This window comes from Colletotrichum gloeosporioides (assembly GCF_011800055.1).
Source record: "Colletotrichum gloeosporioides strain Lc1 chromosome Unknown consensus_30, whole genome shotgun sequence".
Lineage (NCBI taxonomy): Eukaryota > Fungi > Ascomycota > Sordariomycetes > Glomerellales > Glomerellaceae > Colletotrichum > Colletotrichum gloeosporioides.
The window spans coordinates 808,503-833,797 of NW_025544675.1; the positions used below are offsets into that span (position 1 = coordinate 808,503).

A 25,295-nucleotide genomic window follows, 5' to 3' on the forward strand; every position below is an offset into this window, starting at 1 on the left:
CGGCCATTCTGCCAAGCTATGGATGCAGTGCAACGAAAGCCAGGGTTAGAGATCAGCAGGACCCCCTCTTCTTGATTCTGACGAAAAAGTCCCGAGGCTTCACGAACCAGTAGTTGGTGCACTTCCAGTCGTCCTCCTTCTCCAGTATCACGTCAAAGTTCTGCACGACTCTAGGAATGGCCTTGGATACCTCCAGCAAGCTGATGTTCTTGCCGATGCAGGTGCGCGAACCCTGACCAAACTTGAGACGTTGTTAGCTTCGTGGTCAACTGCATTCCTTCTAACATCCACTTACGGCGAAGAAGTATGACTCCATGTCACTCTTTTGCTCCTTGCTTGAGTCGATCCATCGTTCCGGCCGGAAGTCGTCCGCATCATGGCCGAACACTTCCTTATTGTGATGTGCGATCCAGGCATTGATTCCCACTACATTCTGCGGAAGTGTTAGCATAACTGTCCCTTTTACGAATGTTAGTTACATCGATCACTCACTCCTGCAGGGAAGAAGCTTCCTGCTAGCTGTCTTCCACCCTCAGGTACCACACGAGGCATGGTGAGTCCGGTCGCAGGGTGCAACCTGAGACTCTCCTTGATGACGGCCTGAAGGTACGGCAATGCCTGTGCTTCTCTGAAAGTAATCGGGTCAGAGATTGACCCCTCCGCCTCGGCGTCGTCCAGTTCTTTCCGCAGCTTTTCCAATGTTCTCGGGTTCTTGCAAAGGTAGTACATGATACCGCTCAAGGAGATCGCGGTGGTATCCGATCCAGCGCCAATGTTGGTGGTTCCAGCTGTCAGGATGCACGCGTCATCGACGGTTTCGGGTCGCTCTCTCTGAGTCTGGACTAGTTTAGAAATGAAATCCTGGGGCCCGTCTTTAGGCTTTTCTTCCAACCGACTAGCTGCGACCTGATCGGTCGCAAACTTGACGAGGTATGCATTCCCCCGCGGTTCTCCGCCCGAGCCGAGGTACTTGAGGATGTTGAAGAAGAAGGGGAAAAGCCTCGGATAGACACCGACTGTGGTGCTGAACGTCAGGACTTCGTCTAGCGCCTTGATGACTCCCTGGGGATCTCCTCCGTCGTCCAGACACCCGAAGCGCTTGGAGAACTACACTTGGTCAGTACGACTCAATTATACCATGGCATGCCCGTCTCACAGTGATTTTGCCAATGACATCGAGGGCGTAGCACTGGAACCAGTGCCCGAGATCGATAACGCGGCCATTTTCTGAGAATTCGGTAAAGCGTTTGGCAAAGATGTCGGTGCACTCGTCGACGTAGGGCTCGTATGAGACCATGTTGGACATGGAGTAGACATTGGCAACTTGTCGACGCATGGCGGAGTGGACTTTCGGATTCAACTCGTTGAAGAGGTTGCCCAGGGCAGGATTTCCCCATGGAACGTACCACTCATTCTGTAGGGAGTCAATGTATATTAGCCCTGGGTGCAATTCGATTTCGTATGCTAGAAGAAGTTACCTTGGCAAAGTGGCTACCGTGTCCGTAGATGGTTTTGGCTGCGTCGAGACTGTCGATGCTATATTGTCCAGGGGCTATCCGCACGATGGGACCTGAAAATTCAATGCAATATTCAGTGTATATCCTTTGCATGGTTGGAAAAGGGTAGCGAGCATGCAGGAAAGCTAGGGGTCTAAATACCGTATTTCTCGTGCAACTTCCTGTCCGTCTTCTCGTAGTCGGCGCGGCAATACTGGCGGAACAACCACAGCCGAGTAAATCTCGCAAGGAACGGGCCCGGAATATGTCTCAGAGGATCTCGAACGGCAGAGATGATTCGATAAAATAAAAATGCAATCACTGCGAAAGGAATTGCCCACCACAATGGCGGCAGTGGCCTGCCCTCCAAGGCGTAAATTGGTAGAATCATGGTGTAAGGTTTGGTCCGAAAGTAAATGCAAGACTGCATGAACTGCCAGCCCAACAACAACGGCTGACAGAAGTCATTATATCTGCCATCCAAGCCTTGAGACCATGGTGACCGGGCAGATTCATTCGATAAGCTGGGGAGAGATCGTGGGGCAGATCTCGGCGTCGGCACTTACACATTTCCCTAACCCCCCGCCACCATCCCGATGGGGTGCCGCGAGCGCGGCGCGCGGGTTCCCCACCCCCACAACCTCTCCCGAAAGCCGCACCAGCATGATTCATTAACACACAGGTTGAGAAACATCGTGGCCTTGATTGGTGTGACAGGGTCATACTCTGCCTAATGACTGGATCGCATGCATGAAACAAGACACAGCGGCTCCCACCACGCAAAGCAACGGCCTGGTTGACCTCGGAGTCCGTCCCTTCTTGGCCGGCCGTCAATAACAATCAAGCATCGCGAAGCTAACCTCCACCACACCGGAAAGAATGATGATGATCGCCCGGGATGACGGGAACTAAGTGGGTCGTCCGACTGACTAGTGGCTTTGACCAGTTCCAACATCTGGCGTCAGAGACTGTTTGTCCCTTCTTCACCTCCACACGATCTTCCGAAACCGTTCACAACATGAACAGCGATTCTCGCGGCCTGCGCTGCAGGTATTGCGACGAGGCGTTCAGAAGGAAGGAGCATCTCGACCGCCATCTCCGACGTCATCTGGGTTCGAAACCGTTCCAATGTACGGTTTGCCTGAGAGCCTTCTCTCGAAAGTATGTCGCGTCTAGATTTCGTCGGGGCACGGCTGACTTGAATCTCTCAGGGACGTCCTCAATCGACATTTGACGACTCATGAACTGAATTCCGCGACCTGTTCATCACCAAGACGGCCTGGCAAGAAACCCCAAGCGTGTCTCTCATGTTCAAGGGCAAAACAACGGTGCTCCAAAGGCAACCCTTGTCGCTCATGCGCAAGCAAGGGAAGAATCTGCCGTTACCCGTCCGATGAGGGACCCTCCGATGGGGTAATAACCCCGGGCGGCCAGTCTGACGGCTCCGAGACACCGGCAGTTGACGCCGGGGATCAACGCACTTTGCCCAACGCGTCTTCCTGTGCTGCAACAGCTCCAATGCCGACAGACGCCGAATACGGACGCCTCGTAACGCTGAATGAACCTGGACCGAGCCTCAACGCCGACGTCATCCCGATGCCAAGCTATAGTGTTCGTACAACGGCAACTCCAGTGGGACAACCAATGAATGCGGTGTCTGAGTTTGCAACTTTGTCCGCTGCTATGGCAGCTATGCATCCCATCGAAACCGAAGGCACGCAAGCCTGGAACTCGGCTTTCGTCTCCTTCAACCAGCGTTTCCCCTGGTCGTTCACCGAAGATCTCTTCAACCACGAGCTTCCTGGATCTGTGCCATCGTCCGTTCTGAATAGCAACGGTGTATTTGCTCAAGCGGGAGCATCGGCCGCCTCCAGATATATTGATCCCGTCGATGGGCTCGGTCCTACCCCAGGGGGAAAGCCCTGTGCCTCTTGCGAAGATATCCCCTCCTTCCCATCACTGGAATTGTACGACGAGGACATTCTACTCGCAGAGGACTTTCGCCATGTCAGCAAAATCAACGGCCACGAAAGGCTGGCTCAGTTCTTTCAGGAACAGAGCCCGTCAGGAGAGCAAGTGTTCCCCGAAGCAAGAGTGATCCTTACCTTCGTCCAGCTCTACTATGAGCATTTTGACTTTCAATTTCCTTTTATCCATCCAGCGATGCTTGAGACTGGCGACGAGTCGTGGGTCTCTGTGCTTGCTGTTGCATCAATTGGCTCGCAGTACTCCTCCATCTCAAACTCCGAGCAGTACTCCAAAGGGCTCCAAGAACTTCTTGGTAGAGCCGTGGCCGCCTACGTAAGTTCACAACTCACACACAGTTGGCGTTCGTGCTAACCAGGCGTAGAAACCAGAACCACACCGAACCCCAAGTCTGCACATAGTCCAGGGCACGCTGATAAGCCTGGTTTGTCTACAGTTCTCGGGATCCCAACGGGGCTCCATGAGAGCACAGTGGCAAAGGAGCCAGTTGATATCCTTGTGTCGTTTCGTGGTAAGTTTCCAGCGTGGCGGGACCGACGGACTGGAACCCGCCCCAGACCACGAACAAGATTGGAGAGGTTGGCTTGCCGCCGAGTCGCGAGTTCGACTGGTCCATTGCCTTTATAGTCAGTAGACGCTCCACAAGTCGGACCCAGACGATCCATTCTCACTGTATTTTACAGAACTCGAGTGCCTTCAGCTTAGTTTCTTGAGCTTGCCGCCGATTTACAAGCTTCACGAACTCACCGATAGATTCCCTGCACATGAACTTGTCTGGAAATGCCGCGACGCTGAAAGATGGCGAGTAGAGAGTCGGTGCCCAGAAGGTAGTACTTTCATACCCAATCTCATGTAATACTTTACTAAGAAACCCGCAGTACGAGCAGCAGGCCGTATCGGACTAGATCTCTCAAATAAGCATGACGTAGTCACGCAAATGGGCTCTTTCGCCCGCCAAATGCATATGCTTAGCCTCTACACAGAAGAGAAGTTCCTACACTACCAGCTGTCGTCCCCGTTGTGGAAGACGCTGATGGCAGGAATGTCAAATCCCGTCGATACTCAGCCAAACATCAACACTTTGCTCAAAAACGCAGCAACATCCGTAGACGATGCTTTTGAATCGCTGAGAGGCATAGACAGTTCCAGATCGGAATCAACAGAGAGCGACGCATTACTCACGTACTATCACGTCCTGTCAATCCTGAGGCAGGTGCCGCTTCGGAAGCTGTACGAGTTCTCCGGGTGGCAGGTTACGGAGCCTCAAATCGATGCGGCGAGAGAATATCTCCAGAACTGGATGCGAAACAAGCCCTCGCATGCCCGGAAATGTCTCTGGCATGCGGCGGTGGTCTTCAAGACCCTTCGGAACAAGAAACACTTCTCGTGCGACAGCCCTTTTTGCATGTTGGTAGTCGCTCTTTACATCTGGGCTTTTGACCAGTTTGCGCAGCTCAAAGATGGCATGTCGTCTGGTGATGCTGCCAATTGTGCTGGAACGGATCGGCCAACAAGGGTTGATCTTCTGCAAGATGAAAAGGAAACAGAGGCGTGGCTAGAAAATGGAAGCTCAAGTGTTCACATCACGGGCGTAGGGGTCCTGAAGAGCACTAAGAGTGGTGCTCGGATGATCTCCGAGTGTCGAAGGATTCTTCTGTCTGCCAGTGGCTGGTCGCCGTTGTGTAGTTTCTTAGCTGGCGCTTGGGAACAGGTTTCTAGGGGTGGTCGACCACACAACTGGAGTCAGCGCTACATACCAATCAAACAAGTTAAGCCTAGGGGTCAGGCTTAACTGTTTAACTAGATTTTCACTAAAAACTTACTTAACTTAATAGACTTAATTTAATTTAACTAATATTACCTATTTAAGAAGTTAGTAAGGCTCTTATAATATCTTAATATATTAGAAATATACCTATTTAGTATTATAATATTATCCTATTCCCTATTAACCTTTCTACTTAAAGTAATACTTATTAAGAGTAATATTACTATTTTAAACTTAGTTCTAAAGATATTATATCTCCTTAAGTAGTAATAGCTTTATTAATAGCCTCTATAATATTAATATTAATTTAATAAAGCTAAATACCCTCTTATAATTAATTACTATTACTAGGATAGTAAAGATATTAAGGGCTAACTTACTAAGTATAGGAAGGTCTACTAATATAAAATCTACTACTAAATAGGATTATTAATAAACTAAGTAATTATAAAATTAAAATACTTCTCTAACTTATTAATCTTATTAATAATAGTATTATAAAAGCTATTATCTAACTATTAACTATAATTAAAGTCTTTAGACTTTAGAGGTATTATAATTAATATAAATAACTTTTATAGAGGCTTTAAATAGACTTACTTATTAGTATAAGTAGTTATCTTAATATACTACTACTCTTAGTACTCTTAAAGACCTTTTTTAATAATATAAAGCTACTTATAAATCTCTTAGGTATTCTAACACTTTTTAAACTATTATAAACTTCTACTAAAGTATAATATTATAATAGTAATATAAAAGGGAGACTTTCTAAACTTTTTATAATAGTTATTAAATACTTACTAGCTATTAATAATTAATAGGTATATAAATATATAAGAGTTAAAATTAGTAACTTAAGGGGGGTATAGTAATATAGTAATATATTTAGACTATAAATAAGTAGGAATATTATTAATTAATAAGGTCTATAAGATTAATACTTAATTAGATTAATATAATACCCTTATTAATTAAGATTACTATAATAAGAGACTTTAGGATACTTATATAGCTATAAGGTTAATCTCTTCTATAGTAGGAGTATTATAAAGCTTATACTAATCTTTAAGTTAATCTAAGAAATACTTAAGACTTATTAGGATCTCTTAGAGTTAACTATACTTATTACCCTTACCTTAGCCTTTATATTACTTAGTCTATAAGTAGAGAAGTTTAAATATTTTATTTAATTTAATAAGGACTTACTAATCCTTATTAATTAGGATATCCTTATTAAGGATATAATTATCCTTATTCTTAAAACCTAAAGAGTAGTATATATAACTAATAATCTAGCTATATTTAAGTAGGGTATAATAAATTATATTATATATTAAGTTCTATTAAGTAGTATTACTTAATATTAGATTTAGTTCTTATAATAACTCTTCTTATAGAGTAAAGGTATACTTATTATTATTAGCCTTATTACTAATAAATAAGAAGGCCTCTAAGTATTATAGTAATAATCTAATATACTTAATAATATTCTAAAGCTTACTAATAAGTCCTCTAGTCCTCTAATAAACTAGGTCCTCTTAGATCCTATTAATATTAATAAGATAGTTAGACTCTTATTTAAATACCTCCTTATTAACCTTATAAATAATAGTATAACTAATAAGGTTAAGGATATAGCTATAGTATTAAATTTAATAATACTAAGTATTTATTTCTATATATAACTATAAAATAGATAGATATAAAGCTTTAATATAAGTACTATTAGTACTAATATTATTAAAAACTATAATACTAATCTTATTAAATAGGTACTAATCTCTTATAACTATATATATTATAGTAGTAATATTCTTATTAGTATAGGTATTAAGCTAGTAATAAAAACCTAAGAGGTATTATATTTATTTACCTAACTTATTAATAAAGTAGCTAAAGATAGTAATAATAATATATTAATTAGGTAAGGTTTATAAGTTAAATAATATATAAACCTTTATAAGAGCCTTCTATATCTCCTCCTTAATTTATTACTTCTTAGAGATATAAAGTTATTAAAGTTAATCCCTCTAACTAGTCCTTAACTAATATATCTAAGTATTAATATTATAATTAAATATAATAAGTATATACTATATATACTAATTACTAAATATTATAAGAGAGTTACTAATATTAATAAGGAAGCTTATAACTAACTCTTTAATCTAAGTAGTCTTCTTCTTAAGTATAGTAATAAGAATAGATTAGTAGTACTTAAATAGAAGCTTAAAGTTATTAGCTTTATTAAGAGATATATTACTACCTTCTAAGTAACTTTAAAAGACCTTATACTTATTCTTAAGATATTAAGTAGTAGTAGTTATAGTTTTAGTATTATATAGCTTATTAAGAGTCCTTACTTTATTATAGTATTAATAAACTTAGTAGGTATTACTTTTCTTACTATTAATAAGGATCTTATAGATAAAAATACCCTTACTTATAATCTAAGAAGTATAGTTTTAAGAACCTTTCTTTATAATAGTATTAATATTAATAAACTACTAGTCCCTCTATATAGTATAAAATAAGACTTTAAGAGTATTATATATAGCTAAGTTAATAGTTAATATATTACTAATAGTAGTAGATAATATATAAATCTAAGTAGTAATCTTATAAAGAGTTAATAGCTTATAGCTAATAAAATAATTAATATATTAATTATAAGCTAGTAGAGGTATTATAATAACTAATAAGAAGTTAAAAAAGATATTAAGAGGTATATATAAGTAGGTCTTTAAAGTATAGAAGTATAATAATAGTAATAGTAATAATAGTACTAGTAGTACTAATAATAATATTAAAAAAAGGTTATTTTTAAGAACTAATATAAAGGTTAAAAATAGGCTTTTTTTAACCCCTAATAGAAAGGCTAGAAATATATTAATCTAGTAATAAGGTAAAAAGTATATTTCTAATACTTCTAGTAGTTCTTAATAGTACTAACCTTATTATTAAGAAATACTTAGCTCTACTCTACTACTTATTAGCTTAAAGGTATTATTAAACTAATATTAATAACTACTTAACCTTTTTTTTTTTTAGAGATATATTATAATAGGACCTAATAGGTTAATAATAAGTCTATTATATAAGTAATTATAGAGATATTAGTTTAAAACTAATTTAGGTTATCTACTTTAAGTATAAAAGTTATAAAAGTTATAACCTTAAGTAATTAGAATAAAGCTAAGTACTAAAATATCTAAGTAGACTTTTTTTTATTTTTTTAAAAAATCTTTTAAAAATCCTAATTAGTCTAGAGGTTAGATTTTTATTATTCTAAGTAATATTAGCTTAATTAAGTTAACTAAGCTTCTAGTACTATAGGCTTATCTATTTGAATAGCAAAAAGCCTCTAATTTGATTAGTTAATTGATTGATTAATTAATTAGGCTTGAATGGGGTGCTATGCTGACTGGAGTGAAACATGAAAAGCGCATCTTGCATCTCGCTCAGTTGCGCCTAGGTTTAATGTAGGATTCAAGAAAAAGCCACTCACCGATGACTTCGGGCTGATCAATGAGGTTCAAGCTTTAGTTAAACTCAAAGAGTTGCTGGCTAACCAACCGGTTCTGTCAAAGGGTCTTGGATCCGTGCACGCCACGCTCTGTATTCGGACTTTTCCCCATCAGAGGATAGTCTTCAATCCTTTTTGGGGTTTGTGTCTTTAAATACCAAGTCGGCGCTGTAAGCCCTACAGACCGTACGCACAGTGGTTGAGATAGTGGGAAGAAGTTGTACAGAGTCCGTGGTTCTAGTGCTTGATGCCCAGTCCTTCGCGTCGCGAGAGTCAGAGAGCATGGGCATCATTTCAGTTCAAAGCTGATGGCCATCAAAATGGTGCGACGATGACAGTTGCCGTAGAGTTGCTCCATAGTTCCGCTTGATATGCCGCCCGTGGTTGACGAGCTGCAAGGCGGCATATAAAGTCTGACGACTCTCCTTCGTCGAATTGTGGTCTCTCATAACGTCTCAGCCAACCCGTCTTGTTCCAACTCCAACTGATATTAATCTAAATACTATTTCTATCAACATGGTTAAAGATTGCAAAAAGTCGCCTGTCAAGGCGGCGATGAAATGTTTCGTTGGTGCATGGGGCTTCATCAACTCGACGCTGGTGTAAGTCTCACTCGTCAATCCCAATATTTCTACGGTAGCTAACAAAAGCCCTGCAGTAACACCACGTCTGGCGACATCATCACTCAGGACTGGGCCTACCCTGTTCCATCCGGCATGTCTCTGTTCACGCCAAACGGCTACACTGCGTTGCTGGTCACCGCAAACGACACAACTCGACCCGATCTGCGACCTCAGGGGCTGGACCAGAGCAACCCGAGCTCCTCGCCCGACTCAGAGTGGGCGAAGATTGGCAAGTACAGCGTCGCCGGTGCTGGACCGTTTCGTCTGTCTAACGTGACGGACGAGAAGGGCCCAGAGGGACCAGAGGGTGTGCAAACCGGAGAGTTCCTGACGTCTACGCTGCCGGCTCGCCTTGGTCCTTACGAGTTTACCTTCAAGTTTTACAACGACTGCTCTGCTTGGAACCTTCATCAAGATGTTGGGGCTGGTCTTCAAAGGGTTGCATGGTACTACAGGCTGCCTGACCAGGATGAGGACTAATGTTCTGGGGATTGAAAATACGGGCTTGAATGAGTCAGGTCGCCATAGGAGTTCACCAATCCTCTTGGAAGATAGCCATCGGAAGCGTGCAACAACTTAATCTCAAAGTTCTGTTCTCTTATTCAATCAGACACGAACAAGAAAGACGATAGGGACGACAGAGATGACGGGGGACGATAGATCCAAGTTACAACTGCGACGCCGGGGACAATGGAGGAAATCAGATGAACATATGTACCTAGCAGTCGGTCCCGATGATGGGGATAGTATGTTGCAGTACTCTTTGAATCAGAATTGCCCGAGTAGCACGCAAATGACCTTGAATCTCGAAAATAAACCACACAATATCTGAGAACGACACCCCCCACCCCTCTTTTCGCGAAATTACAAGACTGTACAACTACTTGAAGAATGATATACAATTTCTCCCCTCCCCAATCCCCTGAATTTTCCTTGCTACCAGTCGCGACCTTAATCGCCTGCTTTATCTTCAGCCTTCTCTGGCTCCAGGTCAGGAGAGACATCAGTTAGGATATCCCTTGTCTCCCTTCTTGCCGCTGCCCTTGGCCACCTTCGAAGGCTTCACCCAGCCGACAACCTCATCCGAGATGGAAGTGAGTTTGTCAAAGACGTCCTCGAAGTCCTTGGGTACCAAGTCGGTGTCGCAAGGATGCAACCAGTGCGTGAAGGCGTTGACCGCGTCAACCGTTGAGTAGGTCCACTTGAACAGCTTTGCAGCGTTGACGAGCGCCTCTGTAGAAATTTCAAAAGAGTCAGTCTCAGTGTTCTCCTCGCAGTGTACTTGGTAGTTCTGGGGTTCGGACTCACTCATTCCACCTGACATGGCCTTGCCTTCGGGAATAAACTCCAGGCCCTCCTCAAGAACTAACTTGAAAGAATGGATGTAAACATAACACGTGATCTAGAAAGAAATGTCGTTAGTAAGAATTCTGTTGCGAGACATCGTCAGTCAATGGATCTTTGTTAGTTAGCTTACTTGGGCCATCGCCGGCAGCATCTCGACGAATGTGTTTCCCAACCAGTTGATGACAGGGTTATCACAGACACAAACTCCAGGCGCAACCATGCCGGAAAGGCCCTTGCCGACGCTCTCCCAGGGTATCTTCTTGTCTACCGGGTAGAAACCGACACAGGTAGCAGAGGTGGTGACGCCGAGTTCATGGTTAGCCTCGTTGGACTCTTTGCAGACGTGGTTGCAGTCATTCTGCGTCGCCTCCCACTTGGGGGGCTTGTAGAAAATACACTTCTGATCGTTGGCGAAGTGGTTTTCCCAATTGTAATTCATATCCCATGCCTCTTCGGTCGCGGTAGGCGTGGCAACAGATGACTTCGTCGGTGTCGAGCCGGATCCCCCAGCAGACGAAGTCGGCTTCGTCGAGGTTCCCTTGTTTTTGCAGCTGCCACTCTGGCAACCCGTACCGCAGTGAGCATCGGTATTGCCGCACCAACCCTGAGGCGAGCAACAGTCACCCTGAGGCCATGAACCGCAAATGGCATCGTTTGCACCAATGCCGCAGCTGCCATCCGTAGTCACGGCACCCTTGACGCAATCACCACTCTGGCAACCAGAGCCGCAGTGTGCGTCATCGGTGCCACACCAGCCGCTGGAGGAGCAGCACTTGCCAAAGGTACTGCCCGTGCAAGTAGTGCCGCCGTTGGAAGGGCCACATTGACCGTCGGTTGAGACGGGTGCCGAGTTTGAGTCGCCAGTGCCAGAGTTGAAGTCAACACTCCACGCCATGGTGCCTCCGAAGCAGTAATTGTTGGCGAATTTCTTCTTCAGTGCGACAGTCTCCTCGTCATCGTAACCGATCCACTGGTCATCCCATGTAAGCTCCTTCATCATGGCGCCTTCGAGCAAGCGGGGCTGGAGACCCTTCTCCTTGATCAAATCCTGGATCTCAGTGAGAGACATAACGCCGGCCTGGTTGGTGCACTTTGCTGGCTTGCTGGGACCTTTGAAGCCGCATCCAAGGGTGTTGCAAGTAGTATCTGCAAACGGTTAGCCGTTAGTAAGGAGGAAGACCGGGAGCTGCATACCCGAAACTGTGTAGCCACGGCCGTACCAGGCAACACCGAAGACAATTTTGGAAAAGTCCAAATCAGCATAGGCAAGAGGAATGGTGTTGTTGTAAATCTCCCGAACGTCAGCCTGACCGCGGATGATAGCGCCCAAAGTCTTGACGTCGGAATCCCAAGAGCCGTGAAGATCATAAGACATGAAACCAAAGTGGTCGACATACGGCTCGAGGCCCTTGGCATCAAAATATTGACCATACCAAATGTCTGGAGGAAGCGTGAGGCTGATGCCATACTGAGATCCGTAAGAAGCGCGCATCTCCTTGAGCAACAGCACAAAGTTGGCGATATCGGCGCGAGAGCCACCGCGCTTAGGGTCTCCAGGGTATTCCCAATCGAGGTCCATACCTTGGAAGCCGTACTAAAAGATTCGTTAGCAAAGTTCTCCTTAGGGAGCATGCGAGAAGACTCACTTTATCCATGAAAGTCTTGCCAGATGCGATGAATGCAGCGCGCGCAGCCGGGCTTGCGCAGAGGTCATGCCAGGTCGTGTGCGTGCTGCGTTCCTTGTCGCTGAAGTCGTAGCCACCAACAGCAACCCAAGTCTGTAGACCTGACTTCTTCAACGCGGTGAACTCACGCATAAGTGGCTCGTCTGCGGCCTGTGCAGGAATGACGGCGAACGAAGCAGGATCGATTGACGCAAAGGCGAAGTAAAGATGAGAATAGCCGGCGGTCTTGATCTGCGACGGCGCAATGCGATTGCAGACACGGTCTCGGACGTTTGAGGCCTGGTAGTAGCCGATGGTTCTACCTCCAGTGGTCCCGGAGCCCTCGCCGCAAGTCTTGGGTCGGATGATGCTGCACTTTCCGAAGCCTTCCTGACAAGGGGAGAACTTGTTTGGACCGATGCAATGGGTTTCCGAGGTACCGCACCAACCTCCTGCGAGAGAAAGTAGTCAGACACCATCCAATCTGAGAGAGACAAGAGGATTTTGTGAGATATACGAACCAGAACTGCAGCACAGATCCATTCCACACTTGATAGCGCCGCCCGCAGACTCTTTGCCACACATGGCGGTAGCATCACAGTTGTTTTTGCAACCTGCGCCGCACAAGTCGCCATAACCACAAATTCCGTCTTTGCTGCAGCAGCTGTGGAGTGGTAGATCTAGTTAGCTGGGGATCCGAGTAGTTGACTAAAGGCATCGACGTGAACAACTGACCTGCCATCTGCACACTCGCCCGTGGGGCACAGCAAAGCACCTTCACCGGCAGCCTGTGCCTGTCTCTTCAAGATGTCGGCATGATTCCGCCATTCGGAAATCGGTCGAATCGATCTCCGGCGCTCCGGCATGTACTCAGTGACATTGTCTCTGAGTTCCATGTAATCAGCCAAAGGGTCTCGGTCGGCATCCGCGTATGGGTTCTGGTGAGTGAGAGAAGGAGGGCGTTCACAGCTTCCGCCATGGAGAAGAGTGGCGGCCGTCAGCGCGACCACAAGCAACTGTTTGCCGACCATAATGCCAAATTGGGACGGCGATAAAGAGCGTAATGAATGACTTAGTTGACAATATGTTATTGACAGGCAGGAAGTGTTCTCGACTTATATAGCACCGTAATTGTTGTCCTCTTTCCGAGTGTAATTGCACAAAGCTTCATCAGAAATTTACGAGTGAGTCTGGACCTGCATTCCAGATTTCAGCTGCACCTCGGCCAAGGGACTTTTGCCTGCCACCTCGTATTGAAAAGGCCATCCTAGTCATTTTTAACATGCCCGCGGAACGATGTAGAAAAGTAGACTAGCAGAAAACGGGTTGCTGTGTTGTGCGGTGGACAACGACCGAAGGATTTGGAGGCCAGGCTTTGGAAATCGTCAACTTCTAGACTCAATTGTGGAGTGTTTACTAGTCCCTCTGAGTCCCTGACATGGTACCTTTGGGTCCCAGCCTGGATGTTTACACTGTTGCCTGGTGTAGCCGGGAATGGAGACTCATCAAGACGGAAAATGCGGAACTTGCTCGCTCAGGGGTTAGAGAACACGGATCATTAATACGTACAGAATTAGATCATGTCCAGCTACGCCTGGTGTTTCTGTTCAGATTTCCCTTGAACAGACACTTGCTGCAGCTTTACAAGAATATCCGGCATTTTCGAAGAGGCATACACGAGAAAACACTCTTCGAATGTGTCGCACGTAGCACGCACTTGGCGAAGAATCGGAAGTCGGGAAGGGAAGCTTGGCGAAAGCTTGCTCCGCAAAGCGATTTAGCCTCAAGATGTTGGGCTCCTAGCTAAGTGGAAACAAATCTCAAGACGTTGCCACACTGGACTGAACCGAGCGGGCCGAGACCAACTTGAGGCTATTAGAACCGCGTATGATCCACAATCCGGACTAACATCCATGTCAACCCCCGGAATGAAGCGAAATTTTATCCAACTCAATCTGAGTGTCCGAGCAGACCAATAAGAAGTCGTTGAAGTTTATGATGAGGGACTTGCTGTTGGTCTTCGCTCGGCCGAATTATGGTGTGATTCGTCTTTTCTTTCTTCGTTCCGGCTTGTCCGTTGCACCTGGAATCTTGTTGGGTGTGGTAACAGCTACCGAATTGCGCGTGCTCTTGAAGATCCCCGAAGGTGCCATCATAACCGAAAGACCCTTGCCAACACTCTCCCAGGATATCTTCTTACTTACTGGACAGAAGTTGACACAGATAGCAAAAGTGACGCCGAGTTTCATATTGGCCCCGTTGGACTGTGGCAGGCTGCCTGAAGAACGGGAAGACTCCCCGCGTAATCGAATGGCGTCAAGCAAGCATACCTAAACTTAAGTGATTGATTTAGACTCTAATTGACTGCCCAATGGAGACAATTGAAATGCCTTGAAAAGTACCGTGTCAAGAAAGGTCGTTATTTGATTTGACATGACCTAGCGATCGTCCCTTTTTGACGGCCGCCGCTTGTTTAACGATTCTCCTTTGTGCCGTTTCCCAGCTCGCTGGAACAGGCTGCGCCAGCCTCCCTGGCGCCTAGATGGCCCTTCCGTGGCTCGAACTGGTTGCGGCTGCTGCTGCTGCGATACTGCTCTTTGGGCTTGACTCATGGTTTTTCATAAGACACAGGAGAGGAATCAATCGGCACAATGTTGGGGAAAACCAATTGCAGAAGTCAGGTTACGCGAAAGCAGAGATAGATGCCACTGAGACTCGACAGAGGATGGAGCTAGATGTAGATTCAACTACTATCCGTAACGGTTGGCATGAAGCACCCACAGAGTCTCCTAGCAGAGGTCGAATGGAGTTGTCAGGTTGAGGTCAGAAGAGCGGAGAAAACACAGATTCAACGTCAGGAAAAATAATGGTATCTTTCCGATGGCCGGAATTAAGAGGGGCCCACGGAAACGTCATATGTGTGTAAGGCAGACAAGTTATGTGACTTGACTGGGAAGGGTTTGCCTGGTAAAATTGTGAGCGTGTCTTTCGAAGGAGAAGAGCGATGATGTGAAATAGACACAATGGAGAATTCGCGTTCAATTGTCTTGCAAATTGCGCCTTTGGGACCTACAAAGCGTTTCAGATTGTAAAAAAACCCACCCCTGATTAATGATTAATAAGCTAGTTATGCTCTGTATGAGTAGAATACTACTGGATATTTACAGATGAGTTCGCTTCCTGTCAAGCCGGTACAAACACCGTTCTAGCCACGCAAGGCACACCCTCCTTAGATATTGCAAACATATACCAAGGTCCAGGGATGAGTACACCCGAGTCATTCGGAAGTCTGACTGTGTACTTTCCCGCCCCATTCTTCTTGACATCAGTTAATGGCACGCGACGCTGATCCGAGTTGATGCTGTGCGTTGCGCTTCCCATTCGAACCATCGCAAATGAGGCACCGTCAAGCCCGCCCTCAAGCGTAATCGTGATTGAGGATCCAACCTTGGCTGAAGTGGCGGAGATGCTCGAAATCACAGGCCGCTTCGCCAATTCACCCGCGGTAGTGAACAAGTAGGGCGGAGAAAAAATCTCGCCGTCGAAGTGATCCTTGGCGCGATCACACCAAAACAGGTCGCTGCCTTGAGCAGCTGGGCACATACCTCCGCCACCAACAAAGACAGTAGCGTCCGGTAGAAGAATGCCGACGGCGTGATAGTTGCGCGGAACCGTAGCAGGAGCCATCTGAGTCCAGGCTCTTGTCTTCGGGTCCCAGATTTCAGGGATCAGCACAGAGTCTGTGTCAGTGAAGACCAAGGATCGGCGTTGGCCTCCTGTCACGATGACCTTTCCGTCAGGAAGCACGACGGCGTTGGCGAAGCCGCGAGGGAAGTTCATATCCGGAAGAGTCTCAACAGTCGCCGGAGCTCCTGGTTCCGTGATGGTGATGAGATGAGCTGCCTTCGTACCGTCGCTATCGGTATAATCCTGGCTTCCTCCTGTGGCAAGAATCTTTCCAATGTCGAACATAACATTGACACCGCACATCTGGTCCATGACATTCGTGCGGACGCCTCCGGGAGAAACGGAGCCGCCATTGTTGGTGCTGTACCAGTTCATGGCTTTGCTAGGGCCAGCTTGGAAGACCGAGCCATTGCGCCAGCCGTAGAGCCAGGCATGGTTGTCCTCACGCCACGGTCCTTCGCGATCAGTCGTCAAGAGCGGTGTCGGGTCAGTTCCTTGTAGCAGGGTCCACTTGTTCTGGACAGGATCATAGGCCTCGCCCGTCTTTCCGCCAATAGGTCCTGTGAAGGATCCTCCGATGGTGAAGATGCGGCCATCTGACAACGTAGCTGACGTCTGGTAGCCACGAGCGATGACCATATCAGCCGCGCGGGTGAACTGGTTCGTGGCAGGGTCGTATACACTAACAGCTTCAGCATTCTCGCCGCCAGAGATGACAATCTTGCCAGAGGCAAGAGAGCTGATTCCAGGGCAAAACATGTCGTGCTTTGTGTTGGTGATAGTCCGCTGAGAGACGGCGCCGGTGAGGAAGTTGTAGTCCGCGAACTGCGTGATGCCTGTCGGGCCACTGAATGCGCGGTCTCCCCATGACGAGAAAACGAGGAGCCTTGACGAAGAAGGTTGAGCCGGCACGACATAGGCAGCAACGGGGATAATCGGGAACTGGATTACATCCGACCACCGGCCGACCTTTGACGTAGCCTTGGACGTGCTAGCCTTGATCATCTGTAGGGAGGTGAACTGGCGGTTGAACTTCCAATCTGACGCGGCGGCAACAGTTCCCTTGATGTGGCAAACACTGTTTTGCATGTCGTAGACGGCATAGACGCAGTCCTGATTTGTGGTGCAGCTTTCGGCACAAGCTTGAACGGAAGCACAGCCGTCAATAATGTTGACGCTAGGGACAGTGAAGTCTGCGTTCTTGCAAGTCGCGAAGCTAGCGCCGTTCTGGGTGGTGACGTTGGAGTAGCCGCCTGAACAGCTGGTAATGCCGTCACCATCTGCGAGGACAGAGACTTTGCTTATCGAGTCGAAGCCAGGCTGGTATGTCCACTGAAGTTCTTTCGGCTCCGCTTTGATGTAGCACTTCGAGCTTGACTTTTGGAAAACGGCTCTCAAGCAGGATGAGTCGTTGCCACATTCGATAGCGCATGCTTCGATCGACGTGACTCCGTCAACATCCCGAACCGTGGTGCCTTGATAATCCGTGTTCGGGCAGGCCGCCAAGATAGATCCGGAGGAAGTGACGTTCGTTGCGCCAGTTGGGCAAGATTGGATGGGTGCGCCATTGCTCAGCTTGGATACGAGCCTGATAGTCGTGAAGCGAGCGTCTGTGGCCCATGTGAGACCATCCTTGGCCTTGAGATGACAGCCGAAGTTGGCCTTGTCGTAGACTGCCTTGTCACATTGGGGATCTTGGCTACAGGCTTGGGCGCAGTCGAACAATGTGGCGACAGTGTCGACAAACTTGGTTGTTGTTCCCTGGTAGTCGGTTTGATGGCAGACGGCCCAGGTGGAAGAACCGTCGGCTGCGACAATGTTCTCCTCGGCAGATGGACAACTCGAGAGTTGGGCTCGTGAAGTCTGAATTAGTGATAAAGACAGGAAAAGGAAAGAAAAGAGTGTGATTCGACCCATGATGCCGGTTGTTTGCGAAAGAGCGACTTGTGACACAACGGTGAGAATCTCACGATCAGTGGGAGTGGGGATGTGGTCCCCTATTTGAAAGTCTACTCGGGCCGAACTACCTAATGACGTACCGACACGAAGCCTTCCGCCCACCGTAGTCAACCGCAGGTACAATATCCCATCGCCGAGCTTCTAAAAGAAATACGAGCGTCTATCTTCTGGATCGAACGATGCATCTTGCCTGTTGGCTCTAGCATGAAACATGTGGGCTTGCTCAAGAGCCGAGAAGCCGATCGTAAACTTCTATTTGAGGCCTTCTTTCATAAGCGGATCAATCACATAATAGGAATTTTGAAACTTAGGCTCAAATTCTGGCACCGTCAACGGTGGCTGCGGTGAATTTAAGATGTGGGCAGCCTGCGACGAATAACGCCGAGCCTTGGAAGCAGCCGATGGCTTCTGGGACAGTTCTTTGGCAGAGAATGTCCGTGTCAAAAAAGATGAAAGGGGTATTCAATTTGACGGACGTCTCTTAGCGGACAGAATGCGGATGTGGCTCGGCTTAGCGTTGAAATATGGTTGACACTATTGATTGCTTTGACTAAGCCATGCCAGACGCAGATGGTGTCACCAAGCATGAGGACAGGGACCGCCGACGATCAGTAATAAACTATACGAGTCCGTTCAGGTCTGCAACTCAAACTCAACGGGCTAAGTCTCTGTTGGACTTGGCTCCGAAGTTTTCACTCTCTTGTGAGGCATTCGGCTTCAACCAGTTGAGGCCGACGTCGATGATACAAAGACTCACGGCAGTTTAGAGGTACATCTCAATGGTGAAGGTCAATGAAATGTAATGGAATATACAGATTTTTGTCTATGTTTATGTACAGGTTTTACAAAGGAAAAATGTCTATCGCAACAAATACCGCCCCTCACTCCAGTCAAATCCATTCTTCTAGTTGACATAGATGGTGCGGAACTTGCTGTCGACATGCCACCCAGCGCTAGACAGAGACGGATTGCCCTTGTTGTAGCACGTCCACGTGGAAGGGTTGTACACAATCTTGTTGCATCCAGACTTCAATTTGCAGAGCAAGATGCAGGCGGTGTCGGAGACAACGCCGTACCAAATATCCGTGGCAGGGTTGTTGGTGAAGTCACTGCTGGGGCAGACCGTGTACACGGTCCTGAGAACGGTGACGGTGTATGTCGGTGCCAGACACTGGGTAAGGGGAGTGTTGTCGGCGACCTTGACGAGGGTCTGGAAGCCGGAGTTGACGTTCCAGTTGGAGGCGGCGACGCTGGGGCTGCCCTTGAGGTAGCAGATCTGGGTGGAGGGCCTGTACACTGCTTTGGTGCAGCCGGAGGTCTTCTCGCATTGGGTTGCACAGTCTTTGTTGGAAGTGTACCCGTAGTAGATCTGAGGGCTCGGGATCATGAAGTCGGTGTCGGGGCAGATTGCGTAGAGGCCGCCGTTGTTGCCGACTACATAGCTGGATGGGTTCGGACAGCTCGAGATGGGGCCGGTGCTGGAAGAGCCACCAGTCACTGCAGAGGTGGTGGGCTTGACGGATGTTGACAATGTGGAAGGCTCGCTGGTAGTGGAGGTCGTGAGGGCAATAACCGGGATGGATGTGCTGCTAGTGATGGCAGCAAGAGTTGTCAGGCTGCTCGTGAGACCAGCAACAGAGGTCAAAGGGCCAGAGTTACCCTGGGGGCAGACAAAAGTACCAGGATCGGTAGTGAGGGAGTAGGAGTAGGCGTATTGAATGGTGTAAACATCGCTGCCGGAGGTGTATCCCGTGTTAACGGCATAGCCCTTGTCCCAGGTGCGAGAGTAGAGGGCGCAGATCTGAGCCTGGGTGACACCGTTCTTGACGAGGAGGTAGCTGGTGAAAAAATGGCACCTCAAACCGTTGAACGGGTTGGTCTCTTGTGCCTGAGCGGCGCAATCAGTTGCGCAGAGGGAAGGATCGTATGCGTTGTTGGTGTGAGCCTTGAATGTAATGTAGCTGTTGCAGTCTGAAGGAGCGTTGATAGTAGCCTTGTCGGTAAAAGTTGCGTTGTAGCCTGAGACAGGGTAGTCAGGAGCGGTGAGCTGGTATCCGTTGGAACCAGCAACGACGATGTGGAAGTCGTTTCTCCAACCACCACTGTTCGTGGCAGTGGAAGGCCCGATGCCGACACCCCAGAAACTGCACTTGATGACGGTTGTACTATTGGGGTTGGGGCAGCTAGCGGCGGGATCGACGGTCGGGTCGCGCTCGAAGAAGATGTTAAAAGCGGCACATCCGTCAATCTTAGCACAGTCTGCTGCGCAGAGAGAAGGATCGTAGGTCGCGTAAGTACTGTAGCCTTGGTATGCTGAGGCTGAGGTGGCAGACTGGAGATTCTGGAAAGTCCGGTACCAGCCAGAAGGAGTGATGGCCGAGTTGGCGGCGTTGGAGAAATCGGTATCGGCAAGGAAGGCCTGGTCCGTGTCAGGAGACGGGACCGGGCCGCTGCCCGCAGGGAGAGCGCCGCAGTCGCGGGCGATCAACTTCTTGCCAAGATCACGCTTGGATGCTGCGACGGTCTGGTTACCGACACCGATAGGGACGGACTCCAATGCGGGAGCGGGGATGCTTGCAAGCTCTGAAAGAGTGAGGAGCTGAGCAGCACCAGTTGCCGCGAAGGCGGCCAGGGTAGCGATGGTGCGCATGTTGGAAAGTGATTGAAGCTGAGTTGGTAAAAAAGAATGTTAGTAAGAAGTGAGTGAAGAAGCTGTGTGAATGAATGGCTGTGAAGGCTGGTTGAAACAGAGGAGACGAGCGACTCGTCTCAAGAGTTATATATCAGAAAGTTACGACGATGGACTCTGTCAGGCCATGACAGGATTGCAAGCTGCAAACCGTTCCTTTGAGCCACAAAGAAAAAGCACGTTATGGACTGACGTCTGCTCTAGCGGAGAGGAGCCAAGCACCGGAAGGCCGAACATGTCAAGTTAGGTCGCTGGACTCGGGAGACAAACAAGGACTCGGCACACCATGCAGCTGGGCAGAATGGGTAGCCGACTTGGCAGTCGGAGACCCCAGGAAGAACGGAACCACGTGGGAGGCACCCGTCAGGTAAAATTGTCACAAAGAGTCTTTGTGTGTATGAGATGGCTGAACCGAGAGTATGTCATGGACAACAAAGACTCACTCTGAAGTGGCTGAACGTTAGCCTCCATGACATCGGTTGATACCTGAAGGCATTAGTCTTGATTTGGATGGTGCTCCGTTCCGCCACAACTCGTGTTGACAGCCACTGCGTTGACTGGTATCGGCAGAGCTACAGCACAAAGAAGTCCAATGCGATACCGAGCATTAAGTCGGGTGCCAGTAGAACGTTGAGTGACGGCTAGAATTTAATCTGCCACGAGACTTGATGATTATGCGAAGAGGAAAGGTCGGCCTTCGGGGTCGCCTGGCTGCCTGTAGCTAATTTTACATGGGCCTAGTCCGATCCATGGATTTAGAATTTTGGTGCCGTGCTTGGAATTAGGTGCAGAATTATTCACTGACGTTTGCATTTGTGACATCGAAGAGGTTCATGAGATGAGTTGACTGATCAAATGAAGGTTGAATAAAAGTCCTGTTGAGTACCTGTCCATCTGTAACCCTCACTCCCCACGTATCAATAGCTTTTACCCAATAACCCGGTTTCCAGCTAAGCGAATGCATACGGCATGTGCCCAGCCAGTCAGCGTCAGAACTCGATATATTCGTGTACAGGCAGCCGATGTTGGATGATATCATCAGCGTTCAACATGTCTGTGCTAGACACGCGATGCTCCGCAGCCGCGCGATCCGGAACAATGCCTGAAGCAACGTGACGCTCTACCAGTCTTGCCCGAGACAACTCGCGATCAATATTCAGAAACCACAACTCATCCATCAGACTCGCAGCGGAGCGCCAAGGTTCCCTGTCAAGACTCAAGTACAAACCCTCGAAGACTATGATGCGAGCCTCTTTTGGTACGCAAATGTCGTCTTCCACAGGATCCTTCACCGCATGGTCGAAGCTCGGAGCGAAGATGTTGGGTGTGGCGTCGGTCACTGGTTCTCGAAGGGCTTGAACCAGACGATGAAACCGCTCCGAATCGAAGGTGAACGCAGCCCCCCGACGATGAATAGCTTCAGCTGGATTGGGCATTGCTGCTAGCTGTGATCTATACAAATGGAAACCATCCATTGGGATCATGGCGACAAAGTTCTCTTTAGGCTGTGCACTCTGGAGCTTTGCTGCTAAGGCTGTTGCTAGAGTCGTTTTGCCTGATCCCGGAACACCAGATATCGCAATCATAACACGGCTGCTGGGATCATGAAGTTCATGCAAGCCTATGATGTTTGTTAGCTTTATTGCTCGCCAAATCCTTCATTTCACGTCGGTGAAACATACGGAGAACCTTCGCAGCCAATCGGTCGAGCTGTGTAGTGTACACATCTGTCTCGACATCTGTTTGTCTCTTGAGCGTCATATTAGATTGGTTGCTTCAGTATGTTATGGAGGCAAAGTGTCAACGAATGGCGGAAGGCGAAGACCGAGTTGAGGACGGCGCTTTTGTTTGTTCCTGAGATATGTACCTTCGTGCCGCTCACTGATATCTTCGAAAACACGGCTTCTGCGGCACTTTTTTGACCGAGGAGACTGACGGGATCGTTCCTGACTTGCATCACTCCACCATGATCGCCGCCGGACCGTGTCAAGTCCGGCAGAAGGTCATCTGCAGCCAGAGAAAATAGTGGGTTCATCATGTGTAATATGAAGCTTAAGAGTTCAATGTTAGCGATCGCAATGTATCGGTCTTCTTTGGTGATGGCCCAGGTAAAACTTATCTATGTCTTCAGTAAGATTGTCCGTGAAAACCATGATACAACTAGACGTTCGTTTGATATAAGAAAATACCTTGTCGAAAGTGGTGCGACCAGAATCCCCTTTCTCGGCGTCGGCCGGATCTGTCGATGATCTGCTTGTTCTTCACGGGCCGTGTCCACGCCGCTTCCCGTGGATTTATGCAGGGATGCGCAAGTGACCCGATATCGCCACCAATCGTGTGAGATCGTGGCCACCCTGCATTTTTCGCGGGACTTTTCAGAGGTACTTGCTCCCTGAAGAGTTGGTAATGGCAGGGATTTCTCCCAGTTGGAGGTTCGCGATGCATGGAGGCAGCGACAAGAGGAGTCGCATAAATGTTCCGGTCATCCCACGCGGGTGGAAACAACCAACTCGTTTTTTTCTCATTTATTAAATCAACTTTTCCTCGAAACTGCTAAATGGCCCAGAAATATCCCACACTACGTCAACTTCGTCCCAGCACTTTGAAGCAACTCTGTGATCTCCAAGGTAGTATAACGGAAGTCGTAGAACTCTACGGGTAATACGCATTCAGATATAGGGCTTCGGTGTTCAGCTACAGCAGTCCTGATAATGGTTTCATAAAGCTGTGCTAGAGGCCAGCGCTTGCCGCACGCATGGAGAATGAAGGCCAGAGTATGAAGGTTTGCGGGAACATCTGCATCGAGTGCTTTAGAGTATACTTGATTTTGTTACAACCGCGTTAGTCTGTCATAGGCTACAACATGAAAAGTAACACATATCGCGATCGACTCACCTATGTAGAAGCGTGCCGCTACGAACAGTGGTGAAATAAGATAGGGCGGCTCGCGTTCAAGCTGATCGGCTCCTATGCGGCGCACCTTGGCCGTCATATTTTCACAGGCGTAGGTGCATCTAGTTGTGGCAAATGCCCACTGCAATGAAGAGGGTCAGGTGTGAGAAGAATAAATAGAAGCGAATAAAATCATCGGCAATCCTTACATGTTCAAAGGTTGTCTCTATCCCTTTCGGCATGGGCGCCATCTGCTGAAGCAAGACAATGATTGCCCTAATAGGTCAGGTTAGACCCCATGACAAGTTTGGAATGGGAAATGAACATACTCATTGAGGATACAGTTGGTGAGCGTAAAGAAAGACTCCATTTCTCCTCGAGGCAAGTGCTCTTTCTCATAGTTGATTAGCTGAAACACAGCAGCAACGAATTCTTCGCGCCAGTTTGTGAGCCTCTCGTCTAATCGTTGTGCTTCGGACTGCCAGTCAAGCCTCTGATCCAGCTTGTCCAACTCATAGGATCTCCCCAGAAACTCGCGGACAACCTTGAGCTCCTCCACTGAAAGGATGATGCAAAGGGTAAATCCCGATGCATACCGCGGTTCTGAATCAGAACGCTCTATCACTGTCGGTGTCGTCGACCATTGAGACTCGAGGCAGGGTAGGCTAGCACCCAGGGGCGATGGTGAGTACGGCATGGAATACGGAAGTCCCAGGGTGGAAATTGCATCCAACATCTCGACCATCCAAAAAGCTCGCCTCGCTTCCTCTTTGACTACATTACTACTCACGGCATAACGCTGGGCCATCTGTGCCCTGGATGTATAGGTGCACGAGGGGTTTACCCCGTGGCGTTGAAGGTTGGAATGAGCAAGTATTCTGCCTTTATATTAGCAACGTGGCCAAAGTATCCTCCAACTCTCGATTCTGTGGGTGTGTACCTCTTGCAGACTGCCAATACGTTCCAGAATATTGTGAGTTTCCCGCTGGTGTAAAAATGATTAGATAGAATCAAAAGAGCCTGGACAGACTGAAGCGACGAGGTTGCAAAGCCTCGGAGCAGGACTTGATCGCGAAGCTCCGCGGCTCTTGCATGATGCCATGGCAAACTCTCGGCCTGATCAAATACTATTACAACAGTGACAGCTTTGCAGACCAGTTCTTGGTCGGAGCTCCCAAAGGCGGACAATTCTTGGAAGGAACCTTGATGCAAGATAGGAAACCAAGGGTGATAGCTTTGAAACCATATTCTGAATGTTTCATATGCTGTAGGGAGGCTGAGTGTAGCTGGCGGCATCGGAGAGTCATTGCTGAAGGTACTGAGGTGAGATTGGGGAGCAGCTTCCAGCACGTCCTGGGTGAGATCACCACCAACTTCGGCCAGATCTGGATCAGACGGATCAGATTCCAATTGGCCATTGCCAGCTGAAGGCAGGGAGGCAGGAGTGCGTTCGATATTGAACGGCATGTTATGGCTACCCTGCACCAAATAATCTTCAACTCGTTCCAGTCTCGCCTGCATAGCTTCTGTCGCGGAGATGATTACTATTCTGGACGCAGGACCCAGTTATGCGAAAACCGTTTGGACTCACCAAGCTGCTGCTCTAGTCGCGACACGTAGCCAGCTCGGAGTCCGGGCCGTTGCTGTCTCGACTT

At 47.7% G+C, this 25,295-nt stretch overlaps 6 protein-coding genes and 1 pseudogene across 7 annotated transcripts; 2 read left to right on the top strand and 5 right to left on the bottom strand.

Annotated features, from left to right (window-relative positions):
* Positions 1-52: 52 nt before the first annotated feature.
* Positions 53-1,887, bottom strand: GCG54_00008870 (Pisatin demethylase; the record flags this gene model as incomplete). The annotated part of the gene is given in 6 exon segments (XM_045408828.1): positions 53-241; positions 296-433; positions 493-1,107; positions 1,157-1,414; positions 1,479-1,642; positions 1,659-1,887. 6 exon segments carry the CDS (start codon positions 1,885-1,887, stop codon positions 53-55), a joined length of 1,593 nt encoding a protein of 530 aa, XP_045266571.1.
* A 627-nt stretch (positions 1,888-2,514) lies between these two features.
* On the top strand, positions 2,515-5,274 carry GCG54_00008871 (annotated as a pseudogene). The gene is made up of 4 exons: positions 2,515-2,657; positions 2,708-3,797; positions 3,873-4,294; positions 4,361-5,274. Coding segments are annotated over exons 1-4 (2,569 nt in total).
* A 4,021-nt stretch (positions 5,275-9,295) lies between these two features.
* Positions 9,296-9,882, top strand: GCG54_00008872 (uncharacterized protein; the record flags this gene model as incomplete). Its single annotated transcript, XM_045408829.1, has 2 exons — positions 9,296-9,381; positions 9,438-9,882. 2 exons carry the CDS (start codon positions 9,296-9,298, stop codon positions 9,880-9,882), a joined length of 531 nt encoding a protein of 176 aa, XP_045266572.1.
* A 523-nt stretch (positions 9,883-10,405) lies between these two features.
* GCG54_00008873 (Chitotriosidase-1) lies at positions 10,406-13,444 on the bottom strand (the record flags this gene model as incomplete). Its single annotated transcript, XM_045408830.1, has 7 exons — positions 10,406-10,635; positions 10,711-10,804; positions 10,880-11,895; positions 11,944-12,343; positions 12,396-12,865; positions 12,935-13,077; positions 13,149-13,444. The coding sequence occupies 7 exons, from the start codon at positions 13,442-13,444 to the stop codon at positions 10,406-10,408; spliced, it is 2,649 nt and encodes an 882-aa protein (XP_045266573.1).
* Positions 13,445-15,596: 2,152 nt separating this feature from the next.
* GCG54_00008874 (Galactose oxidase) lies at positions 15,597-20,709 on the bottom strand (the record flags this gene model as incomplete). The annotated part of the gene is made up of 2 exons (XM_045408831.1): positions 15,597-17,963; positions 18,973-20,709. 2 exons carry the CDS (start codon positions 20,707-20,709, stop codon positions 15,597-15,599), a joined length of 4,104 nt encoding a protein of 1,367 aa, XP_045266574.1.
* A 1,028-nt stretch (positions 20,710-21,737) lies between these two features.
* On the bottom strand, positions 21,738-22,184 carry GCG54_00008875 (putative uridine kinase; the record flags this gene model as incomplete). The annotated part of the gene is made up of 1 exon (XM_045408832.1): positions 21,738-22,184. One exon carries the CDS (start codon positions 22,182-22,184, stop codon positions 21,738-21,740), a length of 447 nt encoding a protein of 148 aa, XP_045266575.1.
* A 1,142-nt stretch (positions 22,185-23,326) lies between these two features.
* Positions 23,327-24,448, bottom strand: GCG54_00008876 (uncharacterized protein; the record flags this gene model as incomplete). Its single annotated transcript, XM_045408833.1, has 4 exons — positions 23,327-23,568; positions 23,644-23,782; positions 23,850-23,916; positions 23,970-24,448. 4 exons carry the CDS (start codon positions 24,446-24,448, stop codon positions 23,327-23,329), a joined length of 927 nt encoding a protein of 308 aa, XP_045266576.1.
* Between the last annotated feature and the right edge of the window lie 847 nt (positions 24,449-25,295).